We start from the raw sequence: 15,943 nt of genomic DNA, 5'->3' as shown, positions 1-15,943 counted from the left end.
GGGGGAGTTCGTTCCAGAGGGCGGGAGCCCCCACAGAGAAGGCCCTTCCCCTGGGCGTCGCCAGACGACACTGTCGCGCCGACGGCACCCTGAGGAGTCCCTCTCTGTGAGAGCGCACGGGTCGGTGAGAGGTATTCGGTAGCAGCAGGCGGTCCCGTAGATAGCCCGGCCCTATGCCATGGAGCGCTTTGAAGACGTTCACCAACACCTTGAAGCGCACCCGGAAGGCCACAGGTAGCCAGTGCAGCCTGCGCAGGATAGGTGTCACGTGGGAGCCACGAGGGGCTCCCTCTATCACCCGCGCAGCTGCATTCTGGACTAACTGAAGCCTCCGGATGCCCCTCAAGGGGAGCCCCATGTAGAAAGCATTGCAGTAATCCAGACGAGACGTCACAAGGGCGTGAGTGACTGTGCATAAGGCATAAGTTGCTAAACAACAGGTTGTAAGTTAAGGGCTACCTGTAATGGGAAAACAACAACAACATTTAACAATCTCAACAGTGAATCTGAGAAAATCCAGCACAAATTGTTTTTCCATAAATAAAAGAAGTGAGCAACTGAGCCACATGTGCTCCAGGTATACCAGCAAAACATCTGTATTCCCTAGAGAAACTGATAGCAAACGCCCAGAGACAGAAATAGTTTGCAAGTTTGTGTGCTTCAGGTTGCCAGATTGGACATTTTTTTCTCCTGCAGTTTCCTGCATGTGTGTCTCCTGTGACTAGGCAGTGGCATCGTCGTGAACAGGTGCAGCTCACCAAACTGAACTGTCCACTGGAAGGCGGGAGATTGGGTTTCCAGTTAGCAGACCAGACCAGAGCTGGGATCGCCTTACAGCCTTGCTGTTCCACCTGCAACATCAATAATTTAATCGAGGCCATCGTCCCCTTTGTTCAAACACCTGGCATCTCAATGCTGAGGAAGTCTAGAAAGCAGTGCAAGAAAGACAACGCAGAGCAGCAGAAGGGGTCCCCCATGGAAAACGGTGTGGCCCAGGAGACTGGAGGCTCTCAGCCCTCTGCAGAAGGGGGAAGAAGAGGTGCTCCGGGCCAGAATGGCACAGTTCCAAGACCACCCCAGCCGCCAGCTCGGGTGCGGCCTCGACTCATCTTCCACACCCAGCTGGCCCACGGGAGCCCCACTGCCAAGATTGAGGGGTTCACCAATGTTAAGGAGCTCTATGCCAAAATTGCAGAAGTCTTTGACATCTCCTCAACAGAGGTAAGGACGGGGTTGCTCAGTCTTCTGGAAACATTGAAGGAAGGGGCTGGGCTCTCAGCCTTTCAGCCAAGTGGGTGACCTGGTCCTTGGCACTGGAAAAGATTCATCAAAGCGTTAGGCAAAGAGGCCAGGCTCCAATGCCCATGATGGGTAGTTAGATGTTCAGTGTGGCTGTACTGTAGTCTACGTTACTCTGTTACTGGGAGGGAGGGAGGGAAGAAGGAAGGAAGAAAGGAAAATGGGAAGAGGAAGGAGGAAAGAGGAAAGAGGGAGGAGGGAGGAGAAGGAAGGAAGGAGGAAAGGAAAGAAGGAAGGGAGGAAGGGAGGGGAGGATGGAGGAAGGGAAGGAAGGAAGGAAGGAAGGGAGGGAGGGAGGGAAGGAGGGAGGAAGGAAACACAGAAATGTGTGCTGATTCAGCAAGCATCCCATTAAGAATATATGGTAACAAGATGAAATGCCCAGCATCTTGCTAGAAGAGAGAGGTATTTTTGTGTAGATATGCTGAAAAAAACCTCCAGCATCACACATAAGAAACAACAAAGGAGCCCCGGGGAAAAAGAGCATGAAATAGCTCAGGATAACAGAACAGGAAGAGAAAATACAAAGAATTAATTATCAGGTTCCAGGATCAAAGAGGGATTGGGAATGAGAAGGCACGAAGGGGCAACTGAAGAGCTTTTATTGTGTCTGGAAGCAGACTAAAAACTGGGTTAGTTAGCAATGTTTAGGCCTATGAAAACCTCAGCTACAGGTTAAAGAAGAGTAAAGAGTTAAGGAGTAATTTGAGCTGGAAAGCTCAGTTCCCACAAAGCTTACAGTCTATGGCAGGAGAGGATGGGAGATAGGAAGGGCAAAAACAAGCATTACTAGGGAAGAATAATCTTAAATATAGATTCACTTATGCAGGGGGGCATCTTTTCCAGTCCAGTATGAAGATGCCTGTATAAACTCCATATTTTCCTCCCCATTTTAATCTTACCACTTCTGCTTCTAAAAGCAAAAGGGAAGGAGAGGGCTCCAAAAGGCTTGGCCCTCAGATTTCCAGACCTTTTGACTTCTTCCAAAGAGACCTTTTCCCTATATAAAATATAAATGCATTTGCACTTCCCTCCAGATCCTGTTCTGCACTTTGAACACCCACAAGGTAGATATGCAGAAACTGCTGGGCGGCCAGATTGGTTTGGAGGACTTCATTTTCGCTCATGTCCGCGGTGATACCAAGGAGGTGGAGGTCACCAAAACAGAGGATGCTCTGGGACTCACTATCACAGATAATGGGGCTGGCTATGCTTTCATCAAGGTAGGTCTTTGGGAATAGGGTAAAAGACTGACATGCTGATTTGCAATAGCCATGTTTCTACCTACAGTAGAATGTGGTACAGCATATGTGGTACCTTGCTCAACAGTAGTAACCGTGAGTGGGATCTTAGAGTCCTAGTGGACAACTATTTAAATATGAGCCAGCAGTGTGCAGCAGTGGAATGCTGCATCCAGTTTTGGTCGCCATAATGTAAAAAAGATGTTGAGACTCTAGAAAGAGAAGAGCAAGAGAAGAGCAACGAAGGTGATTAGGGGACTGGAGGCAAAAACATACAAAGAACGATTGCTGGGATTAGGTTCGTTTAATGAAAAGAAGCACTAGAGGTGACATGATAGCTGGGATAAAGGATCATTGATGAGTTGAAAGTTTAGAAATCTTTATGTTAGTTTTCTGCGATAGATAGGAATGAAATTGGTATTGATGTAACTTTTATAGATGAAAGAATTTATGTGTTTGAATAGATGGTATATACTTGTATAGCAAAAAAGAAACTGTATTTGTTGCAAGGTAAAACTTGATGGAAATGTCTAAACCAGAAAAGTCACACCATGTTCAATGCTTTAATTGTATTATTATTTTAATTTTATTATTAATTAAATAATTATTTATTATTTATAAATAATATAATAAATAAATTTATTATTATTATTATTTATTATTTATTTATTATTTATTTATTATTATTATTTAATTTTATTATTAATAATAAAAGATGATTAGGGGACTGGGGACTAAAACATATGAAGAATGGTTGCAGGAACTGGGTATGTCTACTCTGATGAAAAGAAGGACCAGGGGAGATATAATAGCAGTGTCTCAATATCTCAGGGGCTACCGCAAAGAAGAGGGAGTCAAACTGTTCTCCAAAGCATCTGAGGGTAGAACTAGAAGCAATGGATGGAAACTAATCAAGGAGAGAAGCAACTTAAGGAAAAAATTCCTGACAGTTAGAACAATTAATCAGTGGAACAACTTGCCTGCAGAAGTTGTGAATGCTCCAACACTGGAAGTTTTTAAAAAGATGTTGAGACTCTAGAAAGAGAAGAGCAAGAGAAGAGCAACGAAGGTGATTAGGGGACTGGAGGCAAAAACATACAAAGAACGATTGCTGGGATTAGGTTCGTTTAATGAAAAGAAGCACTAGAGGTGACATGATAGCTGGGATAAAGGATCATTGATGAGTTGAAAGTTTAGAAATCTTTATGTTAGTTTTCGATAGATAGGAATGAAATTGGTATTGATGTAACTTTTATAGATGAAAGAATTTATGTGTTTGAATAGATGGTATATACTTGTATAGCAAAAAAGAAACTGTATTTGTTGCAAGGTAAAACTTGATGGAAATGTCTAAACCAGAAAAGTCACACCATGTTCAATGCTTTAATTGTATTATTATTTTAATTTTATTATTAATTAAATAATTATTTATTATTTATAAATAATATAATAAATAAATTTATTATTATTATTATTTATTATTTATTTATTATTTATTTATTATTATTATTTAATTTTATTATTAATAATAAAAGATGATTAGGGGACTGGGGACTAAAACATATGAAGAATGGTTGCAGGAACTGGGTATGTCTACTCTGATGAAAAGAAGGACCAGGGGAGATATAATAGCAGTGTCTCAATATCTCAGGGGCTACCGCAAAGAAGAGGGAGTCAAACTGTTCTCCAAAGCATCTGAGGGTAGAACTAGAAGCAATGGATGGAAACTAATCAAGGAGAGAAGCAACTTAAGGAAAAAATTCCTGACAGTTAGAACAATTAATCAGTGGAACAACTTGCCTGCAGAAGTTGTGAATGCTCCAACACTGGAAGTTTTTAAAAAGATGTTGGATAATCATTTGTCTGACGTGATGTAGGGTTTCCTGTCTAAGCAGGGAATTGGACTAGAACACCTCCAGGTCTCTTCCAACTGTTATTCTGTATTCTATCTGCAGATATCTTCTTCATAAGCCATCCTCTAGAGTTGCGTGTGAAAGCTTTGCATAATAGAGGCTTTGATTGAGATGGGCGGCAATAGAAATTGAATAAGTATATACTGTAATTCAATAAACAAACTATAACGTGACCTCATTATTAGCTGGTTTGTGGCATTTGGGACCAGTTGAAGGGTCTGGGCCAGCGTGTCTTGATGTTGGCAAGGAGGAATTATAACCGATACATGCAACATGAGGCAATTTTTATGGGGACTGGATAAATTAGACAAGATGGGATGCGCACAAATTTTCAGCTTGTTTTAGTTTCCGTCCCCATTTTCCTCTCAGTTGTTCATGTTGCATTTATCATACCTTGTCCTCTAAGCTGTTCAAACTGGTATAAATGGTTTCTACAACTCGCTCCAATCCTATTCTCTCCATGAAATAGATGATGCCAATCTCCTTTTCACTGGGTCTCTCAAAATACATGGGACTCCAAATGCCAGAATTCCAACTCAGCATGGGTTTTGTATTCTTACATGCTGAGAAGGCACCAGGTTGGGGAGAAGTGGGTTAAGCTGAGAGAAAGTTAGAGAGTGTGGCCAAGGTCATTTAAATCTGAATCCGTTTATCACATGCAGCCAATTATAATAATAATAATTACAGAGTTGGAAGCGACCTTGGAGGCCTTCTAGTGCAACCCCCTGCTTAGGCAGGAAACCCTACCCCATTTCAGACAAATGGTTATCCAACATTTTCTTAAAAATTTCCAGTGTTGGAGCATTCACAACTTCTGGAGGCAAGTTGTTCCACTCATTAATTGTTCTAACTGTCAGGAAATTTCTCCTTAGTTCTAAGTTGCTTCTCTCCTTGATTAGTTTCCACCCATTGCTTCTTGTTCTACCCTCAGGTGCTTTGGAGAATAGTTTGACTCCCTCTTTGTTAATTGATTGTTACTGGTTTCGGGGAGGTCTCTACGATTTCTGGGAGTTGAAGTTCACTCATCTTCAAGTTGCCAAGGTTGAAAAACCCTGATCCACAGCTTCAAGATTCATATTGCATGATATTTCTCAATGTTCCACAGCTCATGTGCACATCATGTCAATAAAAGTAAAACAGGGACAAAATTTCAGCCCTCCCATTTTGTAGGATTCACTAAAATCTTCTTTGCTCCACTAGCAAACTGGGAACGTGGAAAATAATTTTCTAGAAAGAGTGAAGACACAGAAAGGAAGAAAAACAAAAGGAAGGAAGGAAGGAAGGAAGAGAAGAAAGAAGGGAGAGAGAGAGAGAGAGAGAGAGAGAAAGAAAAAGAAAGAAAGAAATAGAAGAAGGAAGAGGGAGAGAGACAAAAAGGAAAAGGAAGAAAGAATGAAAAAGAAAGAAAGAGAGAGAAGAAAGAAGGGAGAGAGAGAGAGAGAGAAAGAAAGAAAGAAAGAAAGAAAGAAAGAAAGAAAGAAAGAAAGAAAGAAAGAAAGAAAGAAAAAGAAAAAGCAAGCAAGCAAGCAAATCTTGGATCATCTACAACAACACATAATGTGGCTCCCATTCCAAAGACATGGGAAATAGGAAGGAAATCCTTGCATTGCTGCAGGAAACACAATTGAACCTTTTCCTCATTATTTCTCAATAGTTTCTCATTCAAATACTATGCAGGTCCAACCCTTCTTACAGAGGTGTCTACAAAGCATGGTCAAAAAAAATCAAAATGGCAGCCACAATGGCGTAATCAAAGTTTTGCCAGTTTAAAAAAATACGTGGAACTTTGATTGTGCTGCTGCAAAAAAATTGACATTTTTACCATACCCTATCACCAGTGTTTCTCAACCTTAGTAACTTGAAGATATCTGGACTTCAACTCCCAGAATTCCTCAGCTAGCATGCTCACTGGGGAATTCTGGGAGTTGAAGTCCAAACATCTTCAAGTTGTTAACGCTGAGAAAAATTGCTACTCCTGCCTCATTTTTCAAGGTCAGTCAAAGTCATTATGCCATAGATAGGGTTATTCTCTTTCTAAACGTTCCGTTTTTTCTATTTTCCCATCTTATAGCGTATTAAGGAAGGTAGCATCATGAACCGCATTCCAACAGTCTCTGTTGGGGACAGCATTGAAGCCATTAATGACCAAACCATTGTCGGATGCCGCCACTACGAAGTTGCCAAGATGTTGCGCGAGATGCCCCAGGCACAGCCATTTACTTTGCGCTTGGTGCAGCCTAAACGAGCTTTTGGTAAGTGGATATTTGAGCACTGAAGAGAGGCTGGACCACAAAGACCCACCATAGGCCTAGCACCACAGCCCAGCTTCACTGAGAAACAGCCAGTCGGTCACTTTAAAGTGCCCTCCAATATTTTTTGAGCCAACAAAAATAAATGCATAAAATATTGTTTTTCTCTTGTTGGAAGAAATGTCCATCTGTGTTCAGTTCCAAGTGGGGAAAAAGACACTGGATTCATGACAGTTGCTTGGAAAGCAGGTTTATTGATGAAAGGATCACATGGCTTGAAATCCTGGGCAAAAAAGGCGCATGGGTGAGAGAGAGAGAGAGAAATTTATACCCTCTGTTGGGCTTTGAATTTGAGCTTGTATTCTGATTGGTTGTCAGACTCCCATGGGGTCATGCAGGGGTAACTTTGCAGGTTGTCTTGGTCCCAGGCTTGGTTGAGCCTTGCTGGGTGATGATGTAATGAACGGGCTTTGGACAATTCCTACTATGGCTCTGCCTGAAGGAGGTAGATCTTTGTTATATAGAATAGACTGGCCCAGGCGTTAATGGCCCATTGACAAAGATGGGGGGGGGCTGAGTTTCTGCCTCTCTTTTAGGGGAAATATTCTGCCCTTTTAATATTTCCTAAAATATCTCATTTTCCTAGGAGAGGGGTGGGTGCTAACTTCCTACACTCCCCTGATGATCAAGGTCTTTTCTGTTTCATTGATGAGACAGATAATAATAATTATAATATTAAATAATATTATACTATTAAATATAATATTAAATTATATTATAATAATTATAATAATAATTCTTAATAATTTCCGTATGGAAGAAGCTAAGTAAATGATTTGTGAATTCTCTTCGTTGCTTTTTCCTTCCTGCTGAGCATTTCTGCCAGCAAGAAAAACAATTACTAATCCTCCTTAATGCATGGTTGATCCCAATGATGATGGGTTCATTGAACAGCAAGTTTAGTTGCTTGTAACATTGTCCAATAGATGTGACTGACATACACAGAGAGAGGTTCAGTTTCTTCTTAGAGCCTTCTCCATGTCTGCAGCCTTTCTCCGGGTTCTTTTGGACAACGGGTTAAGCACTCTTTCAAAAGAGCACGAGGCCCGTGTTCAGAAAGAGGCCAGTGGACGTCACAAGCCATAAAGGAGGGATTGTAATCATGATCAGGGCAGTGGTGGGTTTCAAATTTTTTTACTACTGGTTCTGTGGGCGTGGCATGGCTTGATTGGCATGGCTTGGTGGGCGTGGCAGGGGAAGGAGACTGTCAAATCTCCATTCCCACCCTAATCCAGGGGAAGGTTACTGCAAAATCCCCATTTCCTCCCGATCAGCTGGGACTTGGGAGGCAGAGAATAGATGGGGGCGGGGCTGGTCAGAATTTTTACTATTGGTTCTCCAAACTACTCAAAATTTCCGCTACCGGTTCTCCAGAACTGGTCAGAACCTGCTGAAACCCACCTCTGGATCAAGGGTGCTTGCACTCTTGCTGATTAGCTGGGCTGACCGGTTTGAAAGAGTTATACAGAATGAATTATGGAATAATAAAACTGTAGATTTGGAAAGGACCACAAAGATCATCTGATTCATGGGTGTCAAACTCGCGGTGTCACATTGCTGTCACGTGATGCTGGGGTGGGCGTGGCCTGTGCATGACGCATCCAGCCCGCAGGCCCTCAGTTTGACACCCCTGATATAGTTCAGCCCTCTGCAACATGCAGGAAGACCAATCAAATCCCCTGTGAAGGATTTTCTTAAAAACCTTCAGAGATGGAGAATCCACAGTCTCTATAGATTCGCGCACAACCACAATTGAGTCCAACATTTATGTTGCTAAGTGAGACATTTGCCCCATTTTATGACCTTCCTTGCCACAGTTGTTAAAGTGCATCACTGCAATTGTTAAGTTAGTGACTTTGCTTGTCAGAAGGTTACAAAAGGAGATCATGTGACCCACGACACTGCATGTCATAAATACATGCCAGTTGCCTAGGATCTGAACTTTGATCACATGACCATGGGGATGTTGCAATGGCCATAAGTGTGAAAAACAGTCATGAGTCACTTTTTTCAGTGCTGTTGTAACTTTGAACGGTCACTAAATGAGTGGTTGTAAATTGTAAATTGAGGACTACCTGAAGTCATCTTACTTCATCAGCAATTCTGTCCCAAATGTAAACAAGGCGTCAGTTGTAATGGTTACCATTTTGCTTTTGGTCTCACTTCATAATGCTAGTTCTTACCTGTAGAATCCCAGCTGTTTTAACTATTTATTTATTTTATTTGTCACAACAATATATGTAGGCATCATACAAAAAGATTATATAGTATATAAACATATATATGAGTAAATATTAGGAGGTATAAGCATATATATATATATATTAGGGCCTGGGTACCTACGGGACCGCCTGCTGTTACCACATGCCTCCCACCGACCCGTACGCTCTCACAGAGAGGGACTTCTCAGGGTGCCGTCCGCCAAACAATGTCGGCTGGCGGCCCCCAGGGGAAGGGCCTTCTCTGTGGGGGCTCCCACACTCTGGAACGAGCTTCCCCCAGGCTTACGCCAAATATCTGACCTTCGGACTTTCCGCCGCGAACTGAAGACACACCTTTTTATTCGCGCAGGGCTGGCTTGAATTGAATTTTAAATGTCAAATTTTATTAATTTTAAATGGGGTTTTTTAGTGTAAAAATTTTTAAATTTTCAGGCTAATTTAAATAAGTTTTTTAAATTGTATTTTAATTGTATTCTGTATTGTTTGTTTTATTCTGCCTGTACACCGCCCTGAGTCCTTCGGGAGAAGGGCGGTATAAAAATCAAATAAATAAATAAATAAAAATAAATAAATAAATAAATAAATAAGAAGAAGAAAAAAGAAAAACAATAGGACAGGAACGGTAGGCACGTTTGTGCGCTTATGCACGCCCCTTATGGTCCTCTTAGGAATGGGGTGAGGTCAATAGTAGAAAGTTTTTGGTTAAAGCTTTTGGGATTATGGGAAGAGACCACAGAGTCAGAATATCTATCTATAACTATCTGAATAATCCCCTGAACCCATGTTAATCTTGCTGTAATTTAAGATCTTTTTTAGGGGGCCTTTGCTATAGTTCCGTGATGGCGAACCTATGGCATGCGTGCCAGAGGTGGCGCGCAGCGCCCTCTCCGATGGCACGTGAGCCGTCGCCCCAGTTCAGCTCTGCTGCACATGCACACACATCCCCGCCTGGCCAGCTGGTCTTCATGTCTCTGTCGTGCTTGGGGAGGGGTGCATGCACGGGGGGGCCCCACGCATTGCACTTTGGGGGTTTGGGCGCGCACACGCTTTGGGCACTTGGTCCGGAAAAGGTTAGCCATCACTGCTATAGCCCATCCTCAACAATGGATAATTTGGTGAAAACGAGGGACAGGGTCTTCTCGATAGTGGCACCATGATTATGAAAAGCTCCCCCAAAGAGTTGACGCTTGCACTGTTTGTTTAAATTATTTGAGGCAGGAAATATCTCTTTTTGTTTTAGTCTTCATTTTATTTGCTGCTCTGATTTTTGTTGTCCAGGATGATTTTCTCCTTTATTTGTGTGTTCTTTCAAGCTTTGGATTTCCTTAAAATTGTTTAACTGCTCTAGATTATGTTCTAAAAATCCAGTTTCGGGTAAAGCCTCTCCTGGTTTCTCTCTTCGTTTCCCCTGCTTTTCATCTCTTCCTCCCTCCCTCCCTTCCTTTTATTTGTATCTAGCACATCAGGAAGTCGGATCAAGGGCAGAAAATCCTCCTCAGTGCAGTTTGGAAAAGCAGGTTGCTGTCGGATGGAGATTCTAAATGTTATCAGCTCCCCAAGGAGCCTGATCTTTCCTTAAGGAGCAGCTAATGTGTATTGTAACCTTACGAAATAATAATAAGCAGAACCGGCCATTTTGAAAGAATGTCACAGATGAGAACAATTCCCAGACTGCATACCGGGAATTTTAACAAGGATTGTTACAGCCATTGCAGTTCATTTAATTCAGCTTTGGTTAAAAATATGGCTTCGGATCTCAGACCGATTCAAAATTGAAGCTGATTCCCTGTTGCAACAAAGGCAAGAAAAAAAACAGCAACCCTCTTGTTTTCATTTCTAATTTGGGTTGCTAAAATGAAAAGAGGTTGGCATGGGAATTTGGGCTTCCCGAATGTCGGCTGATAACCGCTTCCAGGAGTCATATAGTTAACATGGTCCATAGTGTAGGATGCTCAGAGCTGTATGGTTAGAAGTTCTCCACTTCTATAAGGGAAATGTGTACAGAACAGTGGTGAAATCCAATTTTTTTAAATCACCGGTTCTGTGGGCGTGGCTTGGTGGGCGTGGCAGGGGAAGGATCCTGCAAAATCTCCATTCCCACCTCACTCCAGGGGAAGGATCCTGCAAAATCCCTCTTCCCTCCCCACTCCTGGGGGAAGGATATTGCAAAATCTCCATTCTCACCCCACTCTGGGGCCAGCCAGAGGTGGTATTTGCTGGTTCTCTGAACTACTCAAAATTTCCTGTCAGAACCTGTCAGAACCTGCTGGATTTCACCCCTGGTACAGACAGTCCTTCACTTAAAACAATTTGTTTAGTGACTGTTTGAAGTTACAGCAACACTGAATAAAGTGACTTATGACTGGTTGTCACATTTACAACTTTTGCAGCATCCTTGTGATCATGTGATCAAAACTCAGCCACTTGGCAACTTGGCATGTATTTATGACAATTGCCCTGTCCTAGGATCATGTGATCACCATTTATAAGCTTCCCAATTGGCTTCCAACAAGCAAAGTCAATGAAGGAAGCCAGATTTGTTTAACAATCACATGATTCCCTTGAGAACTGCAGTGCTTTGCTGAACTGTGGCAAAAAAAAAGGTGATAAACAGGGGCAAAACTCATTTAACAATTGCCTTGCTTAGCAACAGAAATTTTGGACTTAATTGTGGTTGTAAGTCGAGGACCACCTGTATTGTTAAGGTGGTTATGGGTGCGTCGTAGAAATCTCCTGCTGTGCAATTGTCCAACCTTGTTTCAACTCTTTCATAGGGAACTGTTGTGTCCTCCTGATAACTCCATGCTCAATTTGGAATCCCTTCAGATTTCTTTTTAATTTTTCTGCATTTTTTTTCTTTTAGGGAGGAAAGCATTGAATAACCCAGAGCAAAGGGTGTCCAGGCAGGATATAAAAAGTCAAAATGGTTGCTGCGACTGTGTGGTTGAAGCCCCATTCCCAGTAGTGGGATTCATCCAGCCAGCGGTCGATTTTACTAGTTCTCCGAACTGTGTAAAATCGTAACAACCGGTTCGCCGGAACTGGTCCAAACCGGCTGAATCCCACCCCTGCCCATTCCCTTTTTTTTAATGTACCATGCATAAAAAAGGACTTCAAGTCACACGGTTGTAATAATTATCTTGACTTTTTTGACCGCCCCAATGGAAAGTGCTTTCTGAAACATCCTACCGAGCCTCAGACTAATCCATCTGTAAAATGTGACACAATGCCTTGATACAATTTGCTAACTTTCAAGAAAGGCACTTTAAAAATTAAATTTCACTGCATAGTTAGCCAGATGTTTAGATGGGATTTTGCATGTTTGTTCATCTATTTAGTCCATTCTAAGGATCTGGGATAGACAGATGTTGTGGTTCGATGGTGTTATATGTATCTCATAGAATGTAAGGCATTACAAGTAAAGCAGCCATTTGAAATTGACTGATGATGAGTTTGTCGATGCTGGTGATGTTTAAGATGTGCTCCAGATGTTTTGGGATGGCACCCAAGGTGCCTTTCAATATTGATTCTATTTTTGCTTTCTTTTGCCACAGTCGTTTTATTCACCAGTCTTTGAATGTTATTATTTTCACCACTTCTTTCTCTTCTGTTCTGCTATTTCTAGATACTGCCACATCCACTATCCAGATTGTTTTGTCTTTTTTATCAACAATTGTTAAGTCTGGAGTATTATGTAGCAGGTGTTTGTCTATTTGCATTCTAGAGCTTCTTTTCTATTACTTTGTCTATATTGTGGTGTGGTCCCACCTTTGCATCATCATCATCATCATCATCATCGTCGTCATCATCGTATCTTCTTCCTCCTCCTCCTCATCTATCATTCCCTATCTTCAGTCATTAATTCAGTTTAACCCAATAATCCTACGGTTTGAATTTTTTTGTAAGGGCTTGAGAACTGCCTATGCTTGTCATTCTAATTTCTTGATCCTTGATATTGTTCTCTGCCCTACCTATTTTAATTTTTTTAAGATGTGCTTAATTTAAAAAAATTAAAAGGAAGATAACCATGTTACAAAAGTGTTAGCCTAAAACATATGTTTATGATAGCATCACCTCCCTGATCTCAGAAGTCTTCTTAGCACATAACATGTGGATGGCCGCATTCCATAGCTGGTTTTTTGTGGATGTGTCCATAACATGCTCCCCAAATCCCAGATATGGCCAGTGGCCCAAAGGAATGCATTTCCTCTCCTAGTAGATGCCTTACTAGGTGTAATAATCAACTGCCTCTAATCTTCAAGCCATTGTTTTCTTCCACCCCATTTTCTATTTTACGCAGTTGTTTATGAACTTCAAGGGGTTCTAGCAAAAATAAAAAGTGAATTCTGGAACTTTTTCATTCTGCTGAAGAGTTTTGTTGTGAACAGACATCTTCTGCTCCGTCCACTGTCTTTGAACCAGATGTTGAGTCCTTGATCTTCTTTTCTCCTCCCTTCTGTAGATATGATCAGCCAGAGGACACGAAGCAGCAAGAGCTCAAGTGAGGGGAAAATAGGCAGCGGAAGGGAGACACTACGGCTGCGTGCAACGGGCACTGCCACCATAGAGCAGGCAGTGAGTATGCTCTGGGACAGGGATCGAATTAAACAGGTGCCCATATTCTTATAGTACTGTATATAAGAAGCTTGGTGGCTAGCTGGAAATGAGCTGATTGCCTTAGGGCTAACCTCAGGAAAATGCCTGTTAGATACCTACCAATTGTAACAGGAGAGACCTCTGAAAGGTTATGAGAAGGCACCAAATTTTCATTGCTTCTGAAGCTTCTATGCAGCCCAATGTTTCCCATCCTTGGAGGTTTGAAAATGTGTGGACTTCAACTCCCAAATTCCCCAACCATCTGGGGAATTCTGGGCGTTGAAGTCCACACATCTGAAAGTTGCCAAGGTTGAGAAACACTACAAGTTCCTGTCCACATTGGCATTTCAGTTCCTTCCTTCCTTCCTTCTGTTCACAGCCAAGTGAGTTTGAGGAGGAAGCTGCTGAAAAAATGGATGACTTATTGGAAAGCTACATGGGCATTCGTGACCTCGAATTGGGTGAGTAGGGAGCAACGCATGATATGGTTGGTAAAAAATGGGATTCCTTTCACCTTGCCCTCACTATTGCCTTAGTGGGACCTCCAGATTAGGAGACAGACTACCCTCAGATTCTGGATTTGGGGAATTATATTGTAGAAAGTGTTTCTCAACCTTGAATAGACTATCAAGAATTACCTCAATCTCTACAATAGAACTAGAACTAGAATAAGAATAGAATGTGCGGACTCCAGCTCCTAGAATTCCCTAAGCTAAGGAATTTTGGGAGTTGAAGTCCGCCACATCTTAAAGTTGCCAAGGTTGAAAAACATGGCTGTAGAGAAGGGTGCTAAATCTGGGTGGCTATTGAGGAAGATGGATTTTCAGTTTCATACAGCAAGACAATCCATACATGTTTTCACGTGAAATGAAGCTAACAATTAAAGAGAGATAAAGAGAACTGTCCTAAGCAGGGTTCTTTAGGTTTTGATGGACCTTCCCTTAATTTTGTCTAAAAATGATATCAGAAGTAGACAACGTGGCACCCTTGGATACTCCTGTGCTTCCCATCTCCTCCATTGAATTTAAGGAGGTGGAACTGGTGGATCATCCACCAGATTGGTATCCATTAGGCTTCTTGATTCAATTAATAATCAAACGAGGATCCTGGCTAATATTGAATTCACTGGGTAGCGAGTATGCCAAAATCTTCACAATTTACATTTATTTGCAGGAGTGCCTGTAGGTTCCATGGGCTCTCATTGAGATGGTTGAACAACATCCTAGAGTTACACTTTGTCTTGAGTTGGGTGCCTCACTACAGGCCAAACCCTCCCTAGCAGCCTTTTTATGGATGCACCCAGAACACACCCAAATATCCCTTTGCTCCAAATGATGTTTTATCCCAGTGCTGAATTCTAACCTCAGGCCCGTTTCCCACAGCATCAAGCATGGTTGAGATCACCAAAGAATGCCAGAGCCCTGAAGACTTTGCTCGCGGACTGGATTTGCTTCTGGGTGAATTTGCCTTCCCAGAAGAGTTTGTCTCAGAGGTCTGGACTGCCGTTTGCAAGAGCAGGGAAATCTCTGAGTAGTTTCAGGAGACGGGTTGGGCAATGAAGGCTGCTTCTTGTCATAGCCACCCCTCTCACCCTTTTCTTCTTTTCTCTACTCTGCAGTTCTCCATATCTTGCATGCACTGACATCCACATCTGGGATTTCCATCCAGAATTATCACCCGTGGCTCAAGGATGACACCTTTGCAAAATTTCCAGAGGTGACATTAGCACCAGTGAAGGGTGGAAGGAACTTACCTGTACGGAGGGAACAGAGAGATAGTACCATTTGGGTGGTTACTTCTAGTTACCATTTATATGGGATCTTCTTCCAGCAATATTCCAAAATACAATTTCTACCCTGTAGGCAGGGGTGGGCTGCTGGGGGTTCGCAAGGCTTCAGGAGAACCTCTAGCTAAGATTCTGTGCAGTTTGAAGAACCCCACTCCTGGCTGGCCCCTCCCACCCCTCCCCTCTCCTCCGAGGCATCCCCATGTGGCCTGTTTTGGATGCAGATAAGTGTAGGGCACGCACAAAGGCTTGGGGAGGGCAAAAAACAGGCCTACCGGAAGTTCGGGAGGACTAGAAGACCTCCAGAATCTGGAGACCATTTTCACCCTCCTGGAGACTTGAGGAAAGCCTCTGGAGCCTGGGGAGGGCAAAAACGCCCCCTGCCATGGTGCAGGAGGCCGACTAGGCCACGCCCACCATGGCCACACCCACCCAGCAATCGGGCAGAGAACCCCTTGATAAAATTTTTAAAGCCCACCCCTGCCTGTAGGTCTATGTTAACAGGTCAGGATGGCATCTTCTTTGGTTAAGTTACGCTCCTCATAATTGCCGAATAGATAGGAGAATGCTAGGAGAA

General features: G+C 42.6%; 1 protein-coding gene across 1 annotated transcript; it reads left to right on the top strand.

Moving 5' to 3' along the window:
• Positions 1–1,638: 1,638 nt before the first annotated feature.
• Positions 1,639–15,284, top strand: GIPC3 (GIPC PDZ domain containing family member 3). Its single transcript, XM_058172101.1, has 6 exons — positions 1,639–1,663; positions 2,337–2,522; positions 6,525–6,705; positions 13,447–13,559; positions 13,960–14,041; positions 14,963–15,284. Exons 1-6 carry the CDS (start codon positions 1,661–1,663, stop codon positions 15,112–15,114), a joined length of 717 nt encoding a protein of 238 aa, XP_058028084.1. The 5' UTR covers positions 1,639–1,660; the 3' UTR covers positions 15,115–15,284.
• The last annotated feature ends 659 nt before the right edge of the window (positions 15,285–15,943 follow it).

Source organism: Ahaetulla prasina, chromosome 1 (assembly GCF_028640845.1).
Source record: "Ahaetulla prasina isolate Xishuangbanna chromosome 1, ASM2864084v1, whole genome shotgun sequence".
In the NCBI taxonomy this organism is placed as follows: Eukaryota; Metazoa; Chordata; class Lepidosauria; order Squamata; family Colubridae; genus Ahaetulla; species Ahaetulla prasina.
Note: the sequence above shows the minus strand (reverse complement) of the source record. Positions and strands in the feature narration are given on the sequence as shown.

Bases quoted from the DNA above. Each gene is read 5' to 3' on its own strand.
- GIPC3 (XM_058172101.1), top strand. The intron at 2,523-6,524 runs GTAGGTCTTTGG...CCCATCTTATAG, and splicing joins CTGGCTATGCTTTCATCAAG to CGTATTAAGGAAGGTAGCAT. The intron at 13,560-13,959 runs GTGAGTATGCTC...TTCTGTTCACAG, and splicing joins CTGCCACCATAGAGCAGGCA to CCAAGTGAGTTTGAGGAGGA.